At 38.9% G+C, this 21,251-nt stretch overlaps 1 protein-coding gene across 2 annotated transcripts in view; it reads left to right on the forward strand.

The window, feature by feature from the left end:
* Window positions 1–21,251, forward strand: part of CDYL2 (chromodomain Y like 2) — a 78,843-nt gene that overhangs the window by 21,155 nt on the left and 36,437 nt on the right. The window contains exons 1-2 of one of the 2 annotated variants that reach the window (XM_030581252.1): window positions 17,623–17,654; window positions 19,030–19,624. In XM_030581252.1, coding sequence (XP_030437112.1) covers window positions 17,652–17,654; window positions 19,030–19,624 — 598 coding nt within the window. In that variant the 5' untranslated portion in view covers window positions 17,623–17,651. Of the gene's footprint in view, window positions 1–17,622; window positions 17,655–19,029; window positions 19,625–21,251 lie in introns of those variants that run through there. The other variant, XM_030581251.1, reaches the window with a different exon arrangement.

Genomic DNA, 21,251 nt, shown 5'->3' on the forward strand with positions numbered 1-21,251 from the left:
CCTGATAAACCTTTTTCTTATGTATCCAGCATATTAAAGATAGTTATTTAACTAAAAAAACCACATTTTAAAATGCTGTTTATGCATTATTTATTGAATTTGACACAATTCACAAATAAAAAATTAATTATTTAGTAGATAACAAATGCATCATTCACCATTTTCTCACATAATAAAAAATTAAAAATTTAGACTCTGAATAAATATAAGTTAAGCTATATAATTGCTTAAATAAATGTGTACATCATCCTGGTTAGTAAACAGAAGTACTAAATTTAATGTAAAGGTTACATTTAGTTGTAAATCAATACGTTTTAATGGCTACCAGCCAATGAGAATCAACCTTTAGAAAAATTACTAAAAAGTGCAAATGCAGAACAAGATTAAAATCAATTATTTAAATCAAGGTTTCCTGATTGTTGATTTAAATCATGATTAAAAGCGGTGATTTAAATTGCTTCAATTTAAATCAATCCACCCTGCTTCCTTATACTCAAAACTTTCTTTTGTCTGTAATTGGAATTCATCACTTTCTGAAAAGAATGTAACATTTTAAAAAAATAATAGAAGACAGAGACAAAATAGGTAACTTGAATTGAACTAACCTTTTAAAGAAAATGTTGCGACTAGTACATTTATTGGAAACAGCTCTTTTTCCTAAAATGGTATAAAAAATACCTAATTTTTTAAAAATGTGCATTGACCCCTCAAACCTGGGAGATAGTGTTTTGGAAGCCGGCTGATACAGCTTCATTACAAAAGATACAATATTTTAGACTACACCATCATATTAGCTCTGAGAGTCTTAAGCATTTACAGAAATATGGAGACCATCTATTTAACTTACTTTAAACAGCCTGGATCATCATTATTGGGGAATTTTCATCAAATGTGGGGGTTATAGAGGCATCCTGTGGGGATCTGTTCTTGGCCTCATAACAATATCTTTCAAAATATCTATTAAAAAGTCAATACCTTTATCAAGGAGGGAGCAAAAGGATTTTTGTTTGTTTATGTTTGTTTGAAGAATCATCTCCTGAAAAATGTTTCTGAAAGCTTTTTTCAATAATAAGTATAAAATAATTGCTTGTAAACTTTGACACAAAGACTGATGACACAAAGATTGATGGAGGGATAAGATGCTGTGGCTGAGACAGATAAGACAATTGTTGGATATATAGGGGAATACTGAGTAGAGAAAGAAATGGGATATTCTCTTTATGATATCGATGATACCATCACTGACGTCAGCAATCCCTCAGAATTCGAGGATGGTTGTCTTTCCTAAAATGGTAGCCAGTTATTGCTGGCGGATCCGTGGGTGGCTAATGAGACTGATCTGGGATCCATAGATCTTGTCACAGTTGGGGCAGACATTTCCCAATGGAAGGGGCAGATCTGGATTGCTGAGTCGGACTGAGTCCTTTCCCATTTCTCCATTTCCTGTTGTTTTCTGAAATACTGGGATCCTTGCCACATGGTTCTTTTTAATTTTTGTCAGTCAAGGGCTTGGTTTTCCCATTAGTTTATGTCAGTACTGCACTCTTTCATGTTGGCTTTGAGGGTGTCTTTGAAATGCTTTTTTTACCCACTCCTTGTCTGTGTGCCATAGTTCAATTGTGAGAACATGATCTGCTTCAGGAGTCGATTTTCTGGCATTTGAAGAATATGACCTGCCCAACAGAGTTGGTGGTGGAAGATAATAGCTTCAGTGCTGGAGGTTTTGGCTTGGGACAGAACACTGATGTTGGTATGTTGGTCATCCCACTTGATTCGGAAGATCTTGCAGAGGCACCACTGATGGTATTGTTCAAAAACCTTCAGGTGTCTATTGTACATGACCTAGGTTTCAGCACCATACAAGAGTGCAGGGATAGCAATGGCTTGGTACACAAGAAGCTTGGTTTAATTCTTGATGTCACAATCTTCAGACATGTTTTCTCAAATGTCCAAAAGCTTCACTGGTGCATTGAAGGCGGTGTTGAATTTCTTCATTGGTGTCAGCTTTCTGCAACAGATGACTGCCGAAGTAAAGGAAGTGCTCAATATTCTCCAGTGTCTCTTTATTGATCTGAATTACAAGAGCAGGATCCTGGTGATGTGGATGGAGTATGTTGGTGGACTTCTTTAGTTTTCTTGATGTTGAGTGTGAGGCCAAGTTGGTTATAGGCCGCAGAGAACGTGTCGACTATTTTTTGAAGATCTTTTTCCAAGTGGGCACACAAGGCACAGTCATCTGCGTATTAGAGCTCAATGATTGATTTAGTAATAGTCTTTGGCTGGGATCAGAGGTGAATGAGGCTGAAGAGCTTGCCATCCATTCTGAATTGGATGTCAAGTCAGGAGAAGAGCTTGTCAGTGATGGTAATGATGGAGAAAAGGATTAGCATGACAACACAGCTGTGCTTAACTCCTGTCTTAACTAGAAAGGGGTTTGTTTCAGATCCATTGCTGACAACCAACATAGACATATTGTCATGGAGGAATCAGAAGATGGCAACAAATTTTGGCAGGCATCCAAATTTAAGGAGAATTCTCCACAAAGCCCTAATGGATCGTGACCTTGATGTGGTGGAGCAACTTAATCATTCCCATGATTCTGAGAGTGATGCTATCTGGAGTTCACACTCCTGGCAGAGTCGCCCAAGGTGGGAAGGTTGAAGGTGAGGTTCCAGATGAACAGCAATCCATCACTGGAACACTGTGTCTAGTTCTAGTGTCTACACTTTTTAAAAATGTATTGAGAAATTTGAGAGGATTCAAAAAAGATCTATAAGAAGAATTCAAGATTTGGAAATCTTGCCTTACCATGAGAGACTTATGAAGTTAAATTTACTAGAGGTGACTTGATCATCATCTACAAGAACCTGCATAAGAAGAATACTTCTGATAGTAGAGAGTTCTTTGATCTAGGAGGCAAAGGCATAACAAGATCATATGGCTGGAAGACAATGTAGACAAATTCAGATTAGATATTAGGTTCATATTTTAGAAGTGAGGATAATTAGCCATTAAAACAATTTACTAAGGGTACTGGTGGATTGTCCATTACTTGAAATCTTCAAATAAAGGTGAGATGTTTTTCTGAAAGATATGCACCAGCTAAACTACAAGTTCTGGGTTTGATGCAAGAATAACTTGGTGAAATTCATTCCTATGTAATGCAGGACATCAGATTAGATGGCCATAATTGCCCCTTCTGGCCTTTACGTCTAGGAGTAATTAAATCTATAAATACTGCTTTGCATTTCACTCTTCATGTTGCGGGAAGCCCTGGGCCCTTTAAATCCCCACCGGAGCTCTGGCAGCCGGGCTCCCACGGTGATTTAAAGGGCCCGGAGCTCTGCGGCGGCCAGAGCCCTGGGCCTTTTAATTTGCCCCTGAGCTCCGGGGCTCCCAGCCGCCTCTGCAGCTGGTAGCTCCAGGGTGATTTAAAGGCCCTGGGGCTCCCAGCCATATCCGGAGCCCCAGGGCCTTTACATCTTGAATGACCCCGCCTCTTCCAGTTAAAGCCCCACCTCTTCCGGTTGAGGCCACGCCCCCACTCTGGACTCCGGCGTACCGGTAAGTCCTTTAAGTTACTTTCACCTCTGCTTTAGAGCATTCTTTCCATCAATAAAGAGATAAATTTCCCAATTTTTCCTGTGGCTATCAGTTAACTACTATGTATCTTTGAAAAACTAATTACTTTTGTTTAAAGAATCTCAAACTTCCATTTAAAAGTAACTCTCAGCTCCCAAGTACTACTCTTTTAAAATATATACTGATTTGCAATTGCTTGTATTAGCAGAATCAGCAAAACAGAAAAAATTGAGATAAGGTAGCACACTGAACTGTATGCCTTGTATTTGCCCCTGCACTGCATATTGTATATTTTGAACACCGCATATGACATTCAACAGCCCAGGGGAAGGTCTTTGTCAGAGCAATAGAGAATCTGACATTTTTTGTGTTCACCAATACTTACAATCCAAAAGCCAGTTCACTATTGTATTTTGTCATCCGCGTTTAACCAAATATACATGTTGGATCATTGTGGCACACAATATATTACATCATGAAGTGCTCATTGACCCAAGTTACATCTCTACTATTATTAATAGCTATTACTATTATTCATAGAGTACCATAGTTGTGTATAGTGCTTTACAAGCAATAAAAATTAAATGTCAAAGATCAATAATTTGGGAACACTGAGCTTTGTGGTGAAGTTCTCTATTAAAAGACAGTTGTTCAAATGGTCAACTTCACTACAGATCATTTTCTCATGATCTGCAAATGTAAAGTGGATTCTTGATTCCTCTTCAAACAGCACAGAAATAACATTCTTAGACATGTGCACAACTCTTAAAATTCTTAGTAAATCCATGTAAAATATATTTTGCCTTATTCTTATCTGGAAGGCTAGCTAATATTCCTATAAAGATTCTAACTTGATTGAGATTTAAGTTCCTCATATTAGTCTGCACCTGAAAACCATAATATGGGTAATGCTTTCCCCAATATTTACCTTGCTTCCTGTAGTAGCTCTGTTGCAGTTATAAGCATATGATATCCCTTCACCTTCTACATTATCACTTATTTTGGCATTATTATTCCTATATGTGCCTTTGTAACCCATGTACTCTTTGGAGCAGAGGACAAGCTGATATAGGATCATAAATTCTGTACATAATTGCATAGTCATCTAATCCTGGATGGTACATTTTTCCTCTCAGCAAAGAAAAACTTGCATTCATCATATGAACCTGCTGTTCCCTCCTAGAATACTTGGATCCTCCTGGTCTTTTCAGAACACTGCATTGCATAATTTACTCACATAAATGCTAAATGCAGGTATCAGCTGGCCTAAATGCTAAATACAGAGAGACAATATAAATTAATTATCTTTCTTTTCTTCCATTTTACGCTGTTTCCTAGGCTTCCAAAGAAATAGCTTCACACATTCTCTTCATCATAATTTTCAACTTACGAACGGATTGAGATAGACATTTAATAGTACCTTCACAACCTCTGATAATACCACCTATCTGTCGTAGTAATTTTCATCTCTAGATCTCAAATCACTTTACAAAGAAGGCAAGTATCATTTTACAGATGAGGAAACTGAGGCACGGATAGGTGAAGTGGCTTGTCCAAGGTCACCCAGTAGGTCAATGGCAGAGCTGAGAATAGAACCTCAGTCTTCTAAACTCCAATCCAGTGGTCCATCTACTGGACAAAACTGCTTCTAGGTTAAACATCCAAGCAAACACTAAAAATAGACTACTCCTTCTGTATCCTTTAATGAGGGGACTTTAGCAGCAATAGCTACTTCACGGTGTATAGCCCATTTAATATCACAAATTGCCTATTTAGTGATTAAAAATGCAACCTATATAAGACCCTGTAACAAACCAGCCCAGTCTTTTCTTGCCCTAAAATGTCTGAGAGAATAGCTGATTCTTGCAGTATGACCTGAAAGTCAACAAATCCTGGATCAAGGATCAAAGAAGGAAAGAAGTTCCAGAGTTGCTCATGGGAAATCCCCTGCCAGCAGCTTCCTAAGCCTGGCATCTGTTAGCTCAATCACATTAACTAATTACAGATACCACCGAAAATTTGGCCAAACTTTATATTAAAGTTCCATGTATAAATAGTTTATACAGAGTTAGTAAATGATTAATAGATATTATAAACATGTTACAAATATATATATGTTATGGAGGATTATAAGCATATCAGTCTGTGCTAAACAAAAGGGACAGGAGACACAGAGATGGGTGTCATTAGCATACAGTCATTGTAGCCCAGGCCTCCTCATTAACCTGCCTATTAGCCTCATAGGCATTTTAAACAGGATGAACAACACTTCAAAACCCTGTAGTACTCTGCATGGGAGAGCCCTCAGGACAGATGAGCAATTCTTAATACTACCCTGTCAGATTTCTCAGGAAGAAAGAATGGATCCATTTCACAGCAATACTGTCTATCCCTGGGAGGTCTGCAGACATGACACTGAAACCTCATGATCAAGAATAATGAAGGAGGCTGGCAGGTCTAAAAGAACCAGCAAGCAACAGCTAATGGTGCTTGGCTTGTGTACAATACCAAGGCTGAAACCAGACTGAGTGGGGTCAAGAAAAGCTGAAGATTCTGGATATTGCCAAAGTGGCCTCTCAACAGGGTCTGTTTAGCTGTCCCTGAGGAGAGCAGAAGGGAACATGTGATTGTCTGACTCTACTGCGTACCAATCTCACTCTATCCTCCCCGTGGTGTTTGTACTTCACTTTCTGTTGCCATCAGAGTTATGTGACTACATAATAACTTCTTTATTCAACACTCTAGCTATGGGTAATGGGGGGTGATGGAAAGAACTGACTTCACTGCCTGTTTTTGGTCTTACAAAATAGCAGAGAGTTCAGACTGATTAATGTGGAGGACTCTATTCTGAATTTACAAAGTGTTACTTTCTGCATGATGACATAAGCTCTGTAGCGTGCCATGCAGCATGGTGTAGAGTCAGAACATGGCTCATTTCACACACATCCAACTTGTACAAGCACAGTAGCGTTAAGGCTTCTCCATAGCAAGTGGTCTTTCATTTACATTGTGAGGAAATGGTCTTTAACACACACATTGCCTCTGATGACCCCAGAACATGTACTTACATCAAATCAGTTAAATATGCTCCTGCTCCATTGCTTCCTGGCCTTTGCAGACTGCCAGTCTCTTAATGTAGCTTCTAATCAGCTATTCTGTGGATTCTTGGAAACACATCAGCCTGAAATCTGCTGACAACTTTCATAACTGTCTTTAGCACTATCAGTAAGGTAGTAGTTTGTTCCTTCCAGGCTCCCATAATATATTGATTTTACATTGGGATAGATTCTGATCTTAACTACATCAGTGTAAATCTTGAGTGACTCCACAGAAGCTAATGTGATAACAGGTCCAAATCTTGCCCAGTGACACTGCTCACTTGAATGCTGTTTTTGAGAGGATAGTAGTCTCTTATTCTTCCTTCTTGGTAGTTATTCTTGTGCTGATCAGTATCATCTTGTTATCTTGCACTTCCCCTCACCTATCTGTTGTATCCACCTGTTGTTTCTTGTCTTATACCTAGCGCATAAGTTCTCCACAGCCAAGAAACTGCCCCAGAAGAATACCTACTTCTATGTCCCATTGCAAGAAGCTGGAAGAAAAGAGCATCTCTGAATAGATAAAGTTCCTATTGACTTCTTTGGAGTTGTGGGTGTTCAGTACCTCTGAATATTAGATCCATGGGCTCACCCACTATGAGCAGACACTTCTCAAAAGTTGGGTTCTACCCTCTTTTTGCTTGCGTTTTCCACTCTGTTGTGCCAGAAAGCTATACAAATACTTACCTGCCACACAGGAGTGAGGAGGCTTGTTTTATTACTGATGCTGAAAGAGGGGCACTACAGCCCAGAAGTTCAAACTGTTATTAATATAGCATTAAAAGTGCACCTTCATGATTATCTTTGTTCACTGACTCACCACTTCTGGCTGATCTATGAGATAGAGGCAATAGAGTCCAACTGAAGTGACTAGTAGTATTTCTACTGGGTTCAGTGGGCATTAGTCAGGTCCAAATGGAAAAGGAAAAAGACTGGAAGAAATTTACAAGAACAGGAGACCTAAATAACCTGCAACTGAATGGGGAAATAGAAGCACACGAAAGACAACAGGCAGAGCTCATTAATGCTAATGGTTTCAGGTACAGCATTTATGTAAACTAATAGTTACTTCCTGCATTTCTGGACATTGTAAAATAACCCCCAGCATTTAGTTTGATGCTAGTGAAAAGCTTAATTGCTTCTAATATGTTCCTGTACCTATTTAAAAACATGACTAATGTCAACATCTTTCCAGCATATTCCGTTGTTAGAGCTGTGCTGCTGTCACAGAAATACCAGCCCTCTTAGTGTCTTGAAATCCAGCCTGCATCCTACTCACCTCTTCTTACTTGAATTATTATCATTGCCATGAGTAGTATGCCTGAAGTTGGGCCAAATCCTGCTTCTGTGGAGGCAGTGGGAATTTTATCATTGGTTTCCATTGAAGCGGGATCGGGCCCTAGGCAGAAAGAAAATATAGCCAGATCCTATGAAAACAGTTAGTATAAGCAGTCAAGTACAGTGGTATTTTTATGTGATGCTGAGTTTGAAATTACCTCTTTAAATTTCAGATTCTTCAGTTGATACAGATTTTCTTTTCAGGTAAATTGGCCTTAGCAGATAAAACTAAGATTCTCAAACAAAATACAATGGGCCAGAGCCTCGGTTGGCCTCAGTATAGCCTCACTGATTTCAATAGATCTGTGCCAGTGTACACCAGCAAAGGGTCTGTCCCTACATGCTTTCCTGGTCAGTAGGAGTGCAATGAGGAGGATAGTGTAGTCGGTAGAACTGGGCAGTAAAGTGGAAGAATCAATAGATATTTAATTCTTTGCAGACTTTATCAACTTCTTTAATTAAACAAATGTTCTCAATTAAAGAAAGATTTGTACATTTTCAGTGAAATACTGAGTAATAATAGTGTATGTTCTTATCGTCAAGGTATCTCAGCAGGCAACCAGTGAGTGTTTTGCACAAGCCCTTCAGCTGTGAAGTTTAAAAAAAAAAAAAAAAAGTCACCACCACTCAAGTACCCTAATTTTAAAACCAAGAGAAATAAAAATAATTCCGATCTCGCACCTGTGTAAAGTAGCAGCAACTCCATTGACACTAATGGAGTTATGGCATTGGAAAGCAAGAGTAAGTGTATTCAGAATCAGGCCCTTTGTCATAAACAGATAGCTACGGGTTAACGTCTCTTTCACCCGGATAGAAGTAATCTGAACCACCTGACCAGAGGACCAATCAGGAAACAAGACTTTTTTAAATCTGGGTGGAGGGTTTGTTGTGTGTGTGTCCTTTGTTCTTGGGTCTTCTGTCTGCCTCTCTCTCAGCTTTGAGAAGTGATTTCTGTTTCCTGCTTTCTAATCTTCTGTTTCCAAGTTGTGAGTACAGAGATCATAAAAACAATAAGGGTTATTGTTTTTCTTTTGTATTTACATGTTTATAGTTGCTGGAGTGCTTTGATTTGTATTCTTTTTGAATAAGGCTGTTTATTCATATTTCTTTTAAGCAATTGACCCTGTATTTGTCACCTTGATACAGAGAGACCATTTTTATGTATTTTTCTTCCTTTTTATATAAAGCTTTCTTTTTAAGACCTGTTGGAGTTTTTCTTAGTGGGGAACTCTAGGGAATTGAGTCTGTGCTCACCAGGGCATTGGTGGGAGGAAGAAGTCAGGGGAAAATCTGTGTGTGTTAGATTTACTAGCCTGACTTTGCATTCCCTCTGGGTGAGGGGGGAAGAAAGATTAGCTCTTGGTAATTCTGTTCTCCAGGCTGGGAACAGGGAGGGTGGAGTCCCTCTGTTTAGATTCACGGAGTTTGCTTCTGTGTATCCCTCCTTGGAAAGCAAGAGTAAGTGTATTCAGAATCAGGCCCTTACTTCTTAATGCTTATCGAAGTTGTAATGAACTCTTGCATCCTCGTGCACCTGCATCCTGTCTCATGTTTCACTCCCTCAGTACATATGATTGAGCTCAGATGGGCCAGATTATCAGCTGGCCCAACACTCCATAGGTATGTTGAACTCAACAGGAGCTATACCAATTTACACCATTTGAGGATCTGGCCCATAAAAGCTGAAAGCCAAACTTGCATCTCCTATGGTAGGCAAGCACTGTAGTGCTTTACAAATATTTTGATGTCTCATTTCTCCTATATTCATCAATATTAGTCACAAAAATAGACCATAGAAACATAGCTGTACTTAAAACAAAGTTTATCCACTTCTCAAATCTTTTGCATTAACACAATGTACAGCCTTTATTTTTAAATCCCACTTATAGCAGTAAATAGGAACCTGTACTTATTTTTTCCTTTGTTAGCATGTAAACTGAAAACACATCTATTGTTTCCATATTTGAAGTATGCACTACACCATTGCAAAACAAATTTAGTTGCACAGTAAAAACTAATCTGTAGCTTAGTAGTGAAATAAAAATAAGTATTCGTCATCAAACTCAAATGCCTTGGGTGGAATTCTAACAGCTTCATTTTGAAATAACTTATACTAGCAGGATTGTCGCATGTGCAATCATAGCCAAATTCTAATTTTTTATCCAACAGAAGCTGAAACATTGGGAAGCCTGGCTTCTTATTTTGTGCTTTTTGTAAAAAAAAATAAACACTGAAGAACATTCGTTGACTTACTTTCTGTACAAGGGAACAGTTTACCCCTGCCATAGAAAATGGTCATTTGGCAATGCAATTGCATGATTATTCTTTAAAATAAGTGGGAAACCCATCTTTATTATCTTTCCACATGTTGTGCTCTGTGCTTTGATGCTTTGCAAGTGAGTTTTGAATTATTTAGACAGGCATTTTTGTTATGAGAGAAGGGAATGTGATTATTTTGGTGGGAATTTATTGCATTCAGTATTATTTTTGAACAGACTAGATTACTTCACAGAACTACTTAGCAACTACTTTTGAAAATTCTAATCAACTACTCTTTGATTAACCTAAAGAAGCCTCATTCATATGCATCCTAGTCCTTTTGATGTAACGGTGCAAGGGTGTGGTCTATGTTTTAATCTTTTTAGGTACAAGAAATGTAGTCTATGTAAATTAAATCTATCCAAAACAGAGAATTTTCCTAACGACATGGCTCTTAATCCTGAAAAACTAATCAGTTTTCCAAAATAAGAGTGTCAGTGTTGTTTAAAAATAATTAAAAGTAAGAGTTACCAATTGTTCTGCTAAGCAACCTATCAAGAAAACACGCAGGCACAGTCTGTCTGTGTGTGTGTGTGTGTGTGTGTAACACAAACATGTGCATGTCCTGTCATACCACTACTCCCCTTTTCTGGCTCTGTTCTTGAGGGTAGTCACAGTATTGAATTATACAAAAATTCCCTTCTTCCAGAGTAGGATTCTTGTATATTTCATTACCCTGACTGCTCACATGGACAGTCAGCAAACACAGCATTTTTACCATAGGTCGTGCTACAGTATGTACACCCACAAGTAAAAGCATGGTTGGTCTCTTTTTTCCCTGCCTGCAGCCTTGGCAGTGTTCCTTTCATAATTTAAATATTAATACTTCCAATACAATGGCAGACGGAATTTCAAAATCCACACATTGTATTAAGAATCTGCCTTTCATTTGAATGTACGTTGGAACCCTCTATATAGGCTTTTAGACGAGAGTCCAGCTAGCAAGACACCCTCAAAAGCTACAAGTTGATGACAAAATTAAAATCCACAAAAGCTAGGAAGGGTGGATATGGCATTTTATCTGCGTTTGAAATTAAATTGACCTTGCCCAATGGGAAAGGCACCATAGCACTGTGGACTTTTCTGAAGGATGCTAATGTATTTTGTGTGTACTAATGCAGTCAAGTGGTTTAGAAAATCCCCTTGAGATTAGGGTGGGAGAGGAATATGGTTTGAACACAGGCATTTTGACAAATTGGAATAGGTAAAAGGGAAAGGCAAGTAGATCAGTCCAGGAGAAAGTTGCAGTATCAAGATGAGAGAAGACATGGGAATGAAAATAGGTTTTGGTAGCAGAGACAGCAAGGAAAAGATATTAGAGGAAGAAGCATTGGACCTTGTAAGAGACTGGAAGTGGTTGGAAAAGGAGAGAAAGGGGGAGAGAGAGAGAGAGAAGATTACACTGAGACTATGGGAATGAAGTCAGGAAACATAATGGCAGTTGTCAAAAGGAAATAGTGAAAAGAGGCAGAGGAGAGCAAAAACTGGAAGGCAAGATGAGTAGTTCAATTTTAAAGAGATTGAATTTCAGATAGTGATAGGACTTCTAAGAAAACATGCTAGGAGGCAGGTAGCGATGTGAGCGTGGATGGAAGAGCCATAGTTGTGGTCTGTTTTGGTTTTTTCAAACACAACAGGCTGTGGGCCGTAGTCTCCTTTGGTGTATACTGGTATAAAGAGGCTGGCCAGCTCTCTTCCCAGATTTCAGCCTCAGAAAACCAGAAGATTCCTGACACAAAGGAAGGGAGAAAATTGTATTGCCTAGTTTCACACAGTGTCAGGTTTATGCTTCGTTTTCTTCAATGGAGTTGAACACTATGCTCATGGTAGGAAAGAGAATAGAGTGTACCTAAAGTAGGCAAAACATGAGGCCCTGATAATATGGGGGGAGGGGAGGGGTGTGTACTGTACAGTACATTGCTCTAATGTGTACACTTCTTGTCAGAACCAGAGGTCCAGGTACACCATAAGAGTGTAGACTGCCTCTAAAAAAATCTTTGCTTATGAAAACTCCTTCTGGCCCCTTGTGTCAACCTCTAGTCCTGATGCAATTATTAAAATGGCTGACCCCTCCTGGTCCTGCGCTTCACTCTCTTCCCAGGCATACGCAGTCACCCAATTCATATCCATACACACATAGAAACATTTCAAATACGTATTTCCAAATATTATTTTGAAATTTCAATGTTTCACTTTTATATTCTGAGTATCCTTTGTAGTCGTCTAAGACAGTGGCTCTCAAACTTTTTTACTGGTGACCCCTTTCACATAGCAAGCCCCTGAGTGTGACCCCCCCATATAAATTAAAAACACTTTTCTATATATTGAACACTTTCATATGTGCTTGAGGCAAAGCGGGATTTGGGGTGGAGATTGACAGCTCACAAACCCCCCACGTAATAACCTCGCGACTCCCTGAGGCGTCCTGACCCCAGTTTAAGAACCCCTGTTCTAAGACATCACAGCAGGCAAACCAGTGAACATTTCAGGGGCATTTTTAACAGTTCACTCACTTCAGGAGAGATTCCAGAGGTTTAGAAATTGGTAAACCTAGAAACAGAAGCAGGGAAGCAGAAGTTGAGCCTTGTTAGCACCAGGACTTTGTCTGTTGAACTTCTTCCCTGAAGATGTCTGCTGAAGTACTGTCTGTGGGTGATTTAGAACAAGTAAATTTTCCTTTTATATATTCGTAGCTATTTAGCTTTTCCTCTTTCCTTCACTATGCAGGTCCAGTAGGGAGCGTTTTTTCAGGTGGGTCATTGGATCTCTTCTAGTTTTTAAACTTTGTGTTGGATTTTCAAGAAAGGCCCAGCACTCAGCTCACTGAGCACTGTTGAAAAACTGGTCCTGTATTTTTACCACACATTGCCCAGGTGTTTGGACAATCAGCTTTCTGTAAATTAAATCCAAAGATCAGAAATGAGTTACAAAGGAAGGTGATGGAAGCGAGGACTGTAAGTGATCGAGTGGAAAAAGCAGGAAGTTAGTACAATAATGAATTTTTAAAAGGCAAGCACGTTGGATCAGATGGTCTTTGTCTGTTTCCTTTGGCACCTTGTTCACAAGCCCTTTCCATCTCTCACAATATATTGGCACACAATGTAGGGCAAAAACTCAAAATGAAGGAGACACACAAAAGTAGTGCAAATACTATAACTCACAGTAATGAAAGGCAGTTCTCCCAGTCCATGCCAGGAAGTCAGTCTGTTCCTCCCCATTGCACGTTGACAGGGGCTGTTTTGGTGCCATAGATTACTATTTACAGCATCTGTCCACATACAGATAGATGTGGTCACAAAAGAGGTGATTTCTTCTGCCCATTCTGGAAATCAGGATTTAGGTATGTAATCTTCCAACCATATCCTATTGGAAAGGTGATTTGTTTCCATGATTAGGCAGGCTGAATTATAGGTAGTCTTGCTGAAATGTGAAGAGTTTTATATATGCTGTATACATCTGATTATCTGATTTGTGACAGCATGCACAGTGCTTTAATTATACATCAATGCCTGACGTCATTGAACTGATAAAATTAATTTTTAAGGGTTGAACCTACAATTTCTTTGAGATTTGATCTACTTCTATAACAAATGATTTGCATGTTGTATTTTTTATGAATGAGCAAAATGTGCATGCTGTGTATGCAGTATGTATCATCTCTGTTCGGCAGTCCATGTTATACAAATTTTGGAAACCACTGATATAGAAATTCAAGTGCTAATTCAAGAACATGTATAGACATGACCTGTTCAATTTCACTAATTACATTTAACTGGTTATTTGCTCATGCAATCACTAATTGCATGCACAAATTCTGCATTCACATTTTAGTTTACAAAATTCTACAGATCTGTACCATTGTTTCCTGATCTAATACGAATACTGTGTCCCCATATATGTGTTTAGTCAAAAAGGATGTTATTTCATTTGTCATTCCTCTTAACCTATATAGGTGAGAATACTGCTAAGATTATGAATCATCCACACTTGAAAGTTGAAAAGTAGCATTAAAAATGCATTTCCACAGATGTCATGGCTGCATTCCATTTCTTTTCTTAAAACATATTCAGTAACATTTTGATTCACCCAGTATTAGCTTGTATGCCTATTGTATAGTCAAAGGAAGTAATGACACATGTAAAATTCTGACACTCTTAACTATAATACTTGTACAATGTACTTGTGCTTATAAAAAATAGGACAGCAAAGTAATTAGGTAATGTAGTTTTTAATAGAAATAACCATCTAGTTTTCCAAACCAAATGTAATAAATTTAAAGTGCCAAATACAAGACTACCAAGACTGCTTTTTGCAGATGTTATACATTGTTCATTGAAGAGTGAACTGATTGGAAATACGGAAAATAAGAAGTGGAAGTAACAGATCTTTCTACTTAAACAGAAATTGTGTATTCTGGGAGAAAAACTAAAATATCATTTCCATTAATCACTAGTTGTCAGAATAATTTCTTAAGAAAAATTCCTATGAATTTCTGAAAGCTTACACTAAACGCAAGAAGATTTGTACAGCGCATTTTTCAACTGCTTTAGTAGAAATTAAAACCAATCATTTTAGAAAAAATATATGGCCAATTGTGCTGTTGGTGTTCACTGCACATTGAAGGGAAATGGTGGAAGTTGTACTACGTGATGGGGAACAGATATGAAATTCATGTCCAAACGGAAGCACTGCTCTGCTTCTGTTGAATACATTTAGAGGGCAAAGCAGCACTTCGAAGGGGGTTGGCAAAATGATGGACATGAAGCCACTGGGGAAAGGGGGCCATGTTGAAAGGCCCAATAATTGTGCTTAAGGATATAGTGCACAAAGGGACAGCAGGGAGGGGTAGGCAGGTATCTAGTCATATGTGTTGTGCATCATTTGGTGCCTTTTTTCGCGCTCTTGTTGCACATGTATATTCGTGATACTCATGTCTGTCTCTCTGCTCCTATGTTGTACTGGAAGCAATTGTGTGTTGTGTGGACCACTTATAATATTCTCCATTGCTAGTGTGCTATTCCTTAGGAATGGAGTCCTCCTATTGGCCCTTCTTGTCTGTGTAAATATTTATAGTGCTCTATTGCTGAAGTATCTGAATACTTCCCAAATGTTAAAAAGAAAAAAAAATGGCCTCTTTCCTTCTCAGAAGTAGGATTGCACTTGAGTAGTTAGTAGAAATTTTGTTTGTGAGTTTATTATGGGAAAGCTAGGTTGAAAAAATATTCTGTATGTAATTATGAAAATTGTGAGGTCCTTTGTCATCTCTGTCTCTTGTGAGAGTGAGGTCCACAGTTCGGTCCTGTTAACGATCTGTCTTTTGTAATCAGCCTTCTCTAATGGTTAACAGTTCCATTGTTCTGGTGGAACATAGCTGTTGCAAAGGTCATGGTAGCAAAGGGAGAGGTGATCTCCCAGATCAGTAGAGTCAGCCTGATAAATATTTTTGTGTATCAAGACAGAGATCTTGAATTGGACTTTGTACACAATGGGAAGATTACCAGTGTGATGTGATGTGTTCACAGCAACCTTGTTACTTAGCAAATGGGCTTCTCAATTTTGTACCAATTGGAGCTTGTCCATGACACATGACTTCTTTCCTTGGTACAGTGTGCTGCAATAATCAAGGTATGAATGTGTGGATGACTATGGCCAGGACTGCGTTCCATAATTTGCTACAACATTTTCTAACCAGCCACAGACAGATTAGGTAGGGTAGGGTAGGTTTTTTTGCAGCTAGTGGGTAGGTTTTTTTGCAGCTAGTGTCATGTGGACATCTGGTAATATTAAATGCAACAGGATCCCAACGCTTCAAAGCAATTTAACTATCTGAGGGAAGATGTCCTTAAGATTGGACTTTGTGGAAGAGGCTAGTTCTTCTAAGTGCTTTTTCTTTCCCTACAAATCACCTCCACCTTGCCTAGATCCCACTTTAGGCAGCTGCTCTTCATCATTGTACTTATATCAGCATGCGAAAGCTGGGAGAGGGTGCTGTTATATTCAGTGTGGAGGAGATGTTGATTCATCTGTTTCCCCAGTGGTTTTCTGTAGCTGTTAAATAAGAAAGAAGATTGGAATGAGCCGTGATGGATTCCATGGCTGAGTGCAGTGGAGATGGAGGAACAATTTCCCATCACAGCCCTCTCAGCCTCAAGCTATCACGAGGTGTCTCCTACAATCCTACTGCCTCTTGGAGGTGGGACTGTAGTGTTTGGGGATCAATACTACTAGATGCCATTGCGAGGTCCAACAGGATGACTATGGATGTACTGCCCCAGTCTATAGCCAGGCAAAAGTCATCTACCTGGATTATTCTCTGGCCTGAAGCCAGTGCAGTAGGGATACTGGCAGCTGACAGGTGGCACTAGAGAGTGTGTTTTTGCTAGTGCTGTGACATCATGTGGAAGGAAAAAAGAAAAGAATCGAATGTCTTTAAAAATCAATTTAAACTAAACTGGACCTCAAACAGTAAAATTTCTTAATCCTAACCATATCTTATTGTTTGGTGTAATGCAGTGTAAGGTTGTTTGTGTATCCTAACAGTACAGTTCAATAACTTAAGATGTTTGATTCCCCCTCGCCTCAAGTTTAACCTTAAATCTGAATTGTGTGGATTTATATTGCTTAGTTTGGGGAAACCTACAATAACCATGTAATGTATTTTAACATAAATTACTAATACAGACTCTTGCCCTTTACTACATCTCAACATAATTTTGAGCTGTGAATGGATAAAAAGATGTGGGATTGGTTTTATATCTAACCTGGACAAGCATTGGACACTTTTGTTTTATACCTTTTAAGAAACAGACCTCAGTTGCTGATAATGGGTGTTGCACTGTAGTTGTAATCTTTAACTCTAATGAATTATTTTCTATTTCCAAATGGATGTCTTTCCTTCAGGATTCTATTGATGCTGCACTAAATAGATTGATTTAAAACTGTGCATGTTCAGAGATAAACACGCAGATTCAAATTCCTTGGAAAGTCCTGCATTTAATCTGTATTCTCTTTCCCATAGTTGCCCATTAAAATGTGTAAATACCAGCTTTCCCCTTTCTAATCACTATCTCCTTTTGATGCTCAGTTTCTTCAATGATTTGATACACCCTATCAAATAAGTAATTGTGATGCCTAAAATATGCCTAAAACTGAAGCATCACTGAAAGACGCAGGTAGAAGTAGCAGGCTGCTTATATTCTTTTATTATTCATTGACGGCCATAAGTGTGCTCGGAGTGGCACAAACATAAATGAAGACACAGTCGCTGCCCAAGAATGGACAAAGGTTTCTTGGAATTTATTACTGACAAGTATCATGGTCAGCAGTTTTTCAGCATGTTTTTTTTAATCATGCCATCAATTTTATGCATGGAAAAAAATGTAATTGTGCAAACAAATCAACATATGCATGTGCAAAATGAATTAAATTGGACATTTTTGTAGTCTAAAGGGTAGTTAAGGAGCTAATAGTAGATAACTGTTAAGCAGGTATTTAATTTTGCCGGGGGGAAGTGAAAATAAGCTGAGGGAAGTGGTACAGTGCACGTAAACATGGCGACTTTTCACCTCAGGGGACCAATAAAAGTTGTTGCACTAACCCATTTAATTTTGTCTTTGTCTATACCAGTACTGTTAACTTTCGCTTTATACATTTAGAGACCTGAATTGAGTTTGGTGTCAGATGCAAATCAGTTAGTTTCAGTTTAGTGTCAGTCACCAGAGACCACATTTTCAAAAATAAATGTGCTAAGTTCACATACACTGATGTGTGTGCACAAATTTCAGTGCAAACACTGCATCCATAGAGAAATCTGACTTTGGGAGAGCTGACAAATATAAAAGGACACACACAATGTTGCAAATGTGGCCCTCAATATTCAGGATGACCACACAATTTAATACAATTTCTTTGTGAGACAGTTTCAGAGATGAAGTAGCTGGGGGTCCTATAGTTCAGGTAATAAGAGAACTGTCACTATCAGAACATACATACACACAGAATAGAGTGTTCAATGTGTAAAGAGTGCAGCAAAAGCTACTTTAGCTTTTTTCAATGAGAGACAGTTGAGGAGGATGACAATATGGTCTCATTTGAGAAATGCAGTTTCAATGGTAACACACATTCTTTACTGATCCTAAGCCTCATATATTCCCAGAGTTAGCCATACTCAGAAAAAACAGTTGTACATTATTACAGTTAAGATTCCTTCACAGGGAAAACAGATGAGTGCCTGCAAATGGGATTGCTATTAACATATCCAATGGGCCAGCAAAGTTCCTCTACATATACAGCCAGATTTGCTTGTGAGCATTCTTTGACAAATGAGGACATTTAGCTGTGATACATAAATGGAATATCAAGCAGTATATGCAGGTAGGCCACATCAGCAGTCAGCCAGGGTCTATTGAGGATCTGATGGGACTGCAGGTGTGGGAAGGGGATTGGAGAGGTTTCTAAAAATGAGAATATATTTGATCTGCTTGGCAAAATTTCTGTTTAGCCTGCTTAGAAATGCAATATCAGTTTATATTCACAATAGGGAACTGATTCTCATTTCTACTAAGGTCCCGGTAAACAGCCTTTGGCAGTGTAAAGGCACCTTAGTGTAACTGAGGATCAGGCCCTAAATGTTTTTCATGTCTGAATTGTTTTTCTTTCTAACAGCTAATGGTATCTCCTCTTTTTCTATTAGGTTGAGAGGATTGTTGACAAAAGGAAGAACAAAAAGGGCAAATGGGAATATCTTATCAGATGGAAAGGCTATGGAAGCAATGAGGACACTTGGGAACCTGAGCATCACCTATTGCATTGTGAGGAATTTATTGATGAGTTCAATGGACTACGTGTCACTAGAGAAAAGCGAGCAAAACATGGGAAACAGACCAGTGCGCCAAAATTTTTACGGGAAAGCCGAGGGTCTTCTGTTGAGAAAATATCACACAGACCTTCTGAATCTGGGAAGGCCAAAGGGTCAACACATAAAAGAAAGCGAATTAACCCATCTCTTCAAAAACAGAAACGAGGGTACACAGCAAAGCCGGCACCTGCTGGTGACAGGGCCGCTAAAACTGTGACTTACCGAACTACGCCTAGTGGTTTACAGATCATGCCATTGAAAAAGCCTCACAATGGCCTACAGAACGGAGATGCTGGTCACGAGAAAGATTCTAGACATTTTGGGAATGGCTCACAACAGCAAAACATGGATTTAAATGGCCACGAAGGAGAACATGATTTGCCCAGCATGTTGGAAGTTAATAATGATGTGCCTGTTGTGAATGGAATCGGTATGTGATTTAAACAGCAACAGTCCTTTCTGTTGGGTTTTAATTATGGCAATTGATAACAAAGAGCCCAATTCATGGAAAAGTTATTGTCATACTGCATGAGTAATAAGCACATGAAAAAGTCCAGACTCTGCACACAATTTTCCATCAATCCACTTCTTCACCTCCCTCCCTTTTCCTGATGAGTCATGTGAGGCAATGTGGACTGTGTCACACACCTCTCTGGTGTGTTTTATTTACAGGTATTTGTGGGAGAGGGATGCCGAGGAATGGTGTGGAGGTGACAGTTGAGGTATATACAACTTTGAAATTCTGGCTATACCTCTTACCAATATACTAATTGCTTCTCAATTCCACAAGTACTGGCCCAGCACTCCAGAAAAGGCAGGATCTTGGAAACTATCTTAGTATTAATTTGTTGCCTAAACTTTGTGATAAATGTGCCTGAATAATTTTACAGTACTTATTACTGCCACTAGTGACGTTTGTGAGGTAATTATTCAGGATTGCCATTCCAGATGAGCCCAGAAGTCAGTATCTCTTGACAGTGACTTGATTCATAGGAAGGTGCAAGGCAAACACTTCATTGAAAGGTACAAGGAATCCTGTAGTAGACAATTTATAATAACCTGCCCAGAGGGAACGTTTATTCCTTTCCCCAGTAGTTAGTGGTTGGCTTATGCCCTGGAGAATGGAGTTTATACCCCTTATAAAAAAAACATCCTGTTTAACATAATCGTTAAATTGGGTTAATTGTGTGTTGTGTATTTCATTTGATCGATTTCTCCCTTTCAATGTCACTGAATATCCACTTGGTCCTATATTCTGTGAAAAGGTAAATAGGGCAACCAATTTATCATGCATCGCCTCAGTCAGCCAAGGAGTGCCAGGTCTTTTCAATCTCTCCCCCTACAGCAGTCTTTCCATGTTTCTAATTATTTTCATTGGCCTTCTGTGGCCCCTTCTGTTTCTGCTGTATATTTTTGGAGACAGTGTGAGCAGAACTGAACACAGTATTCCAGGTGAGGCTGTACTGCTGACTGATATAATAGCACTACACTGTTTTCAGTATTGTTTTCTATTCCTTTCCTTTTACTGCCTAACATTTTGTTTGGTTTTTTTGACTGCTGCTGCACAGCAAGCAGAGGTTTTCATTGAGGTGTTCACAATGACCCACCAATCTTTTTTCCCGAGTGATTACAGTTCATTTAGAATCCAGCAATGTGTATGAGTAGTTCAAATTCCTTCCATTGTGCATTTCATCTGCTATCGTGTTGCCAATTCACATATCTTTGTTAGGACTCTCTCTCTCTCTCTCTCTCTCTCTCTCTCTCTAGTTCTTCACAATCTCTTCTAGTCTCCACTAATCAAATTTTGTTCACTGAAGATGTTTCTATCACTTCACTTCCTTTTCAGATCATTTACAACTCTACCCCGATATAACGCTGTCCTTGGGAGCCAAAAAAATCTTACAACGGCACTGTATTGAACTTGCTTTCATCCACTGGAGTGTGCAGCCTCGCTCCCCCAGAGCGCTGCTTTACCACGTTATAGCCATTTGTGTTAATATCAGGTCACGTTATATTGGGGTAGAGGTGTCTATGTATATCAAACCGACCAGTCTTAC

The sequence above is a fragment of the Gopherus evgoodei genome, chromosome 12, assembly GCF_007399415.2.
Source record: "Gopherus evgoodei ecotype Sinaloan lineage chromosome 12, rGopEvg1_v1.p, whole genome shotgun sequence".
Classification (NCBI taxonomy): domain Eukaryota; kingdom Metazoa; phylum Chordata; order Testudines; family Testudinidae; genus Gopherus; species Gopherus evgoodei.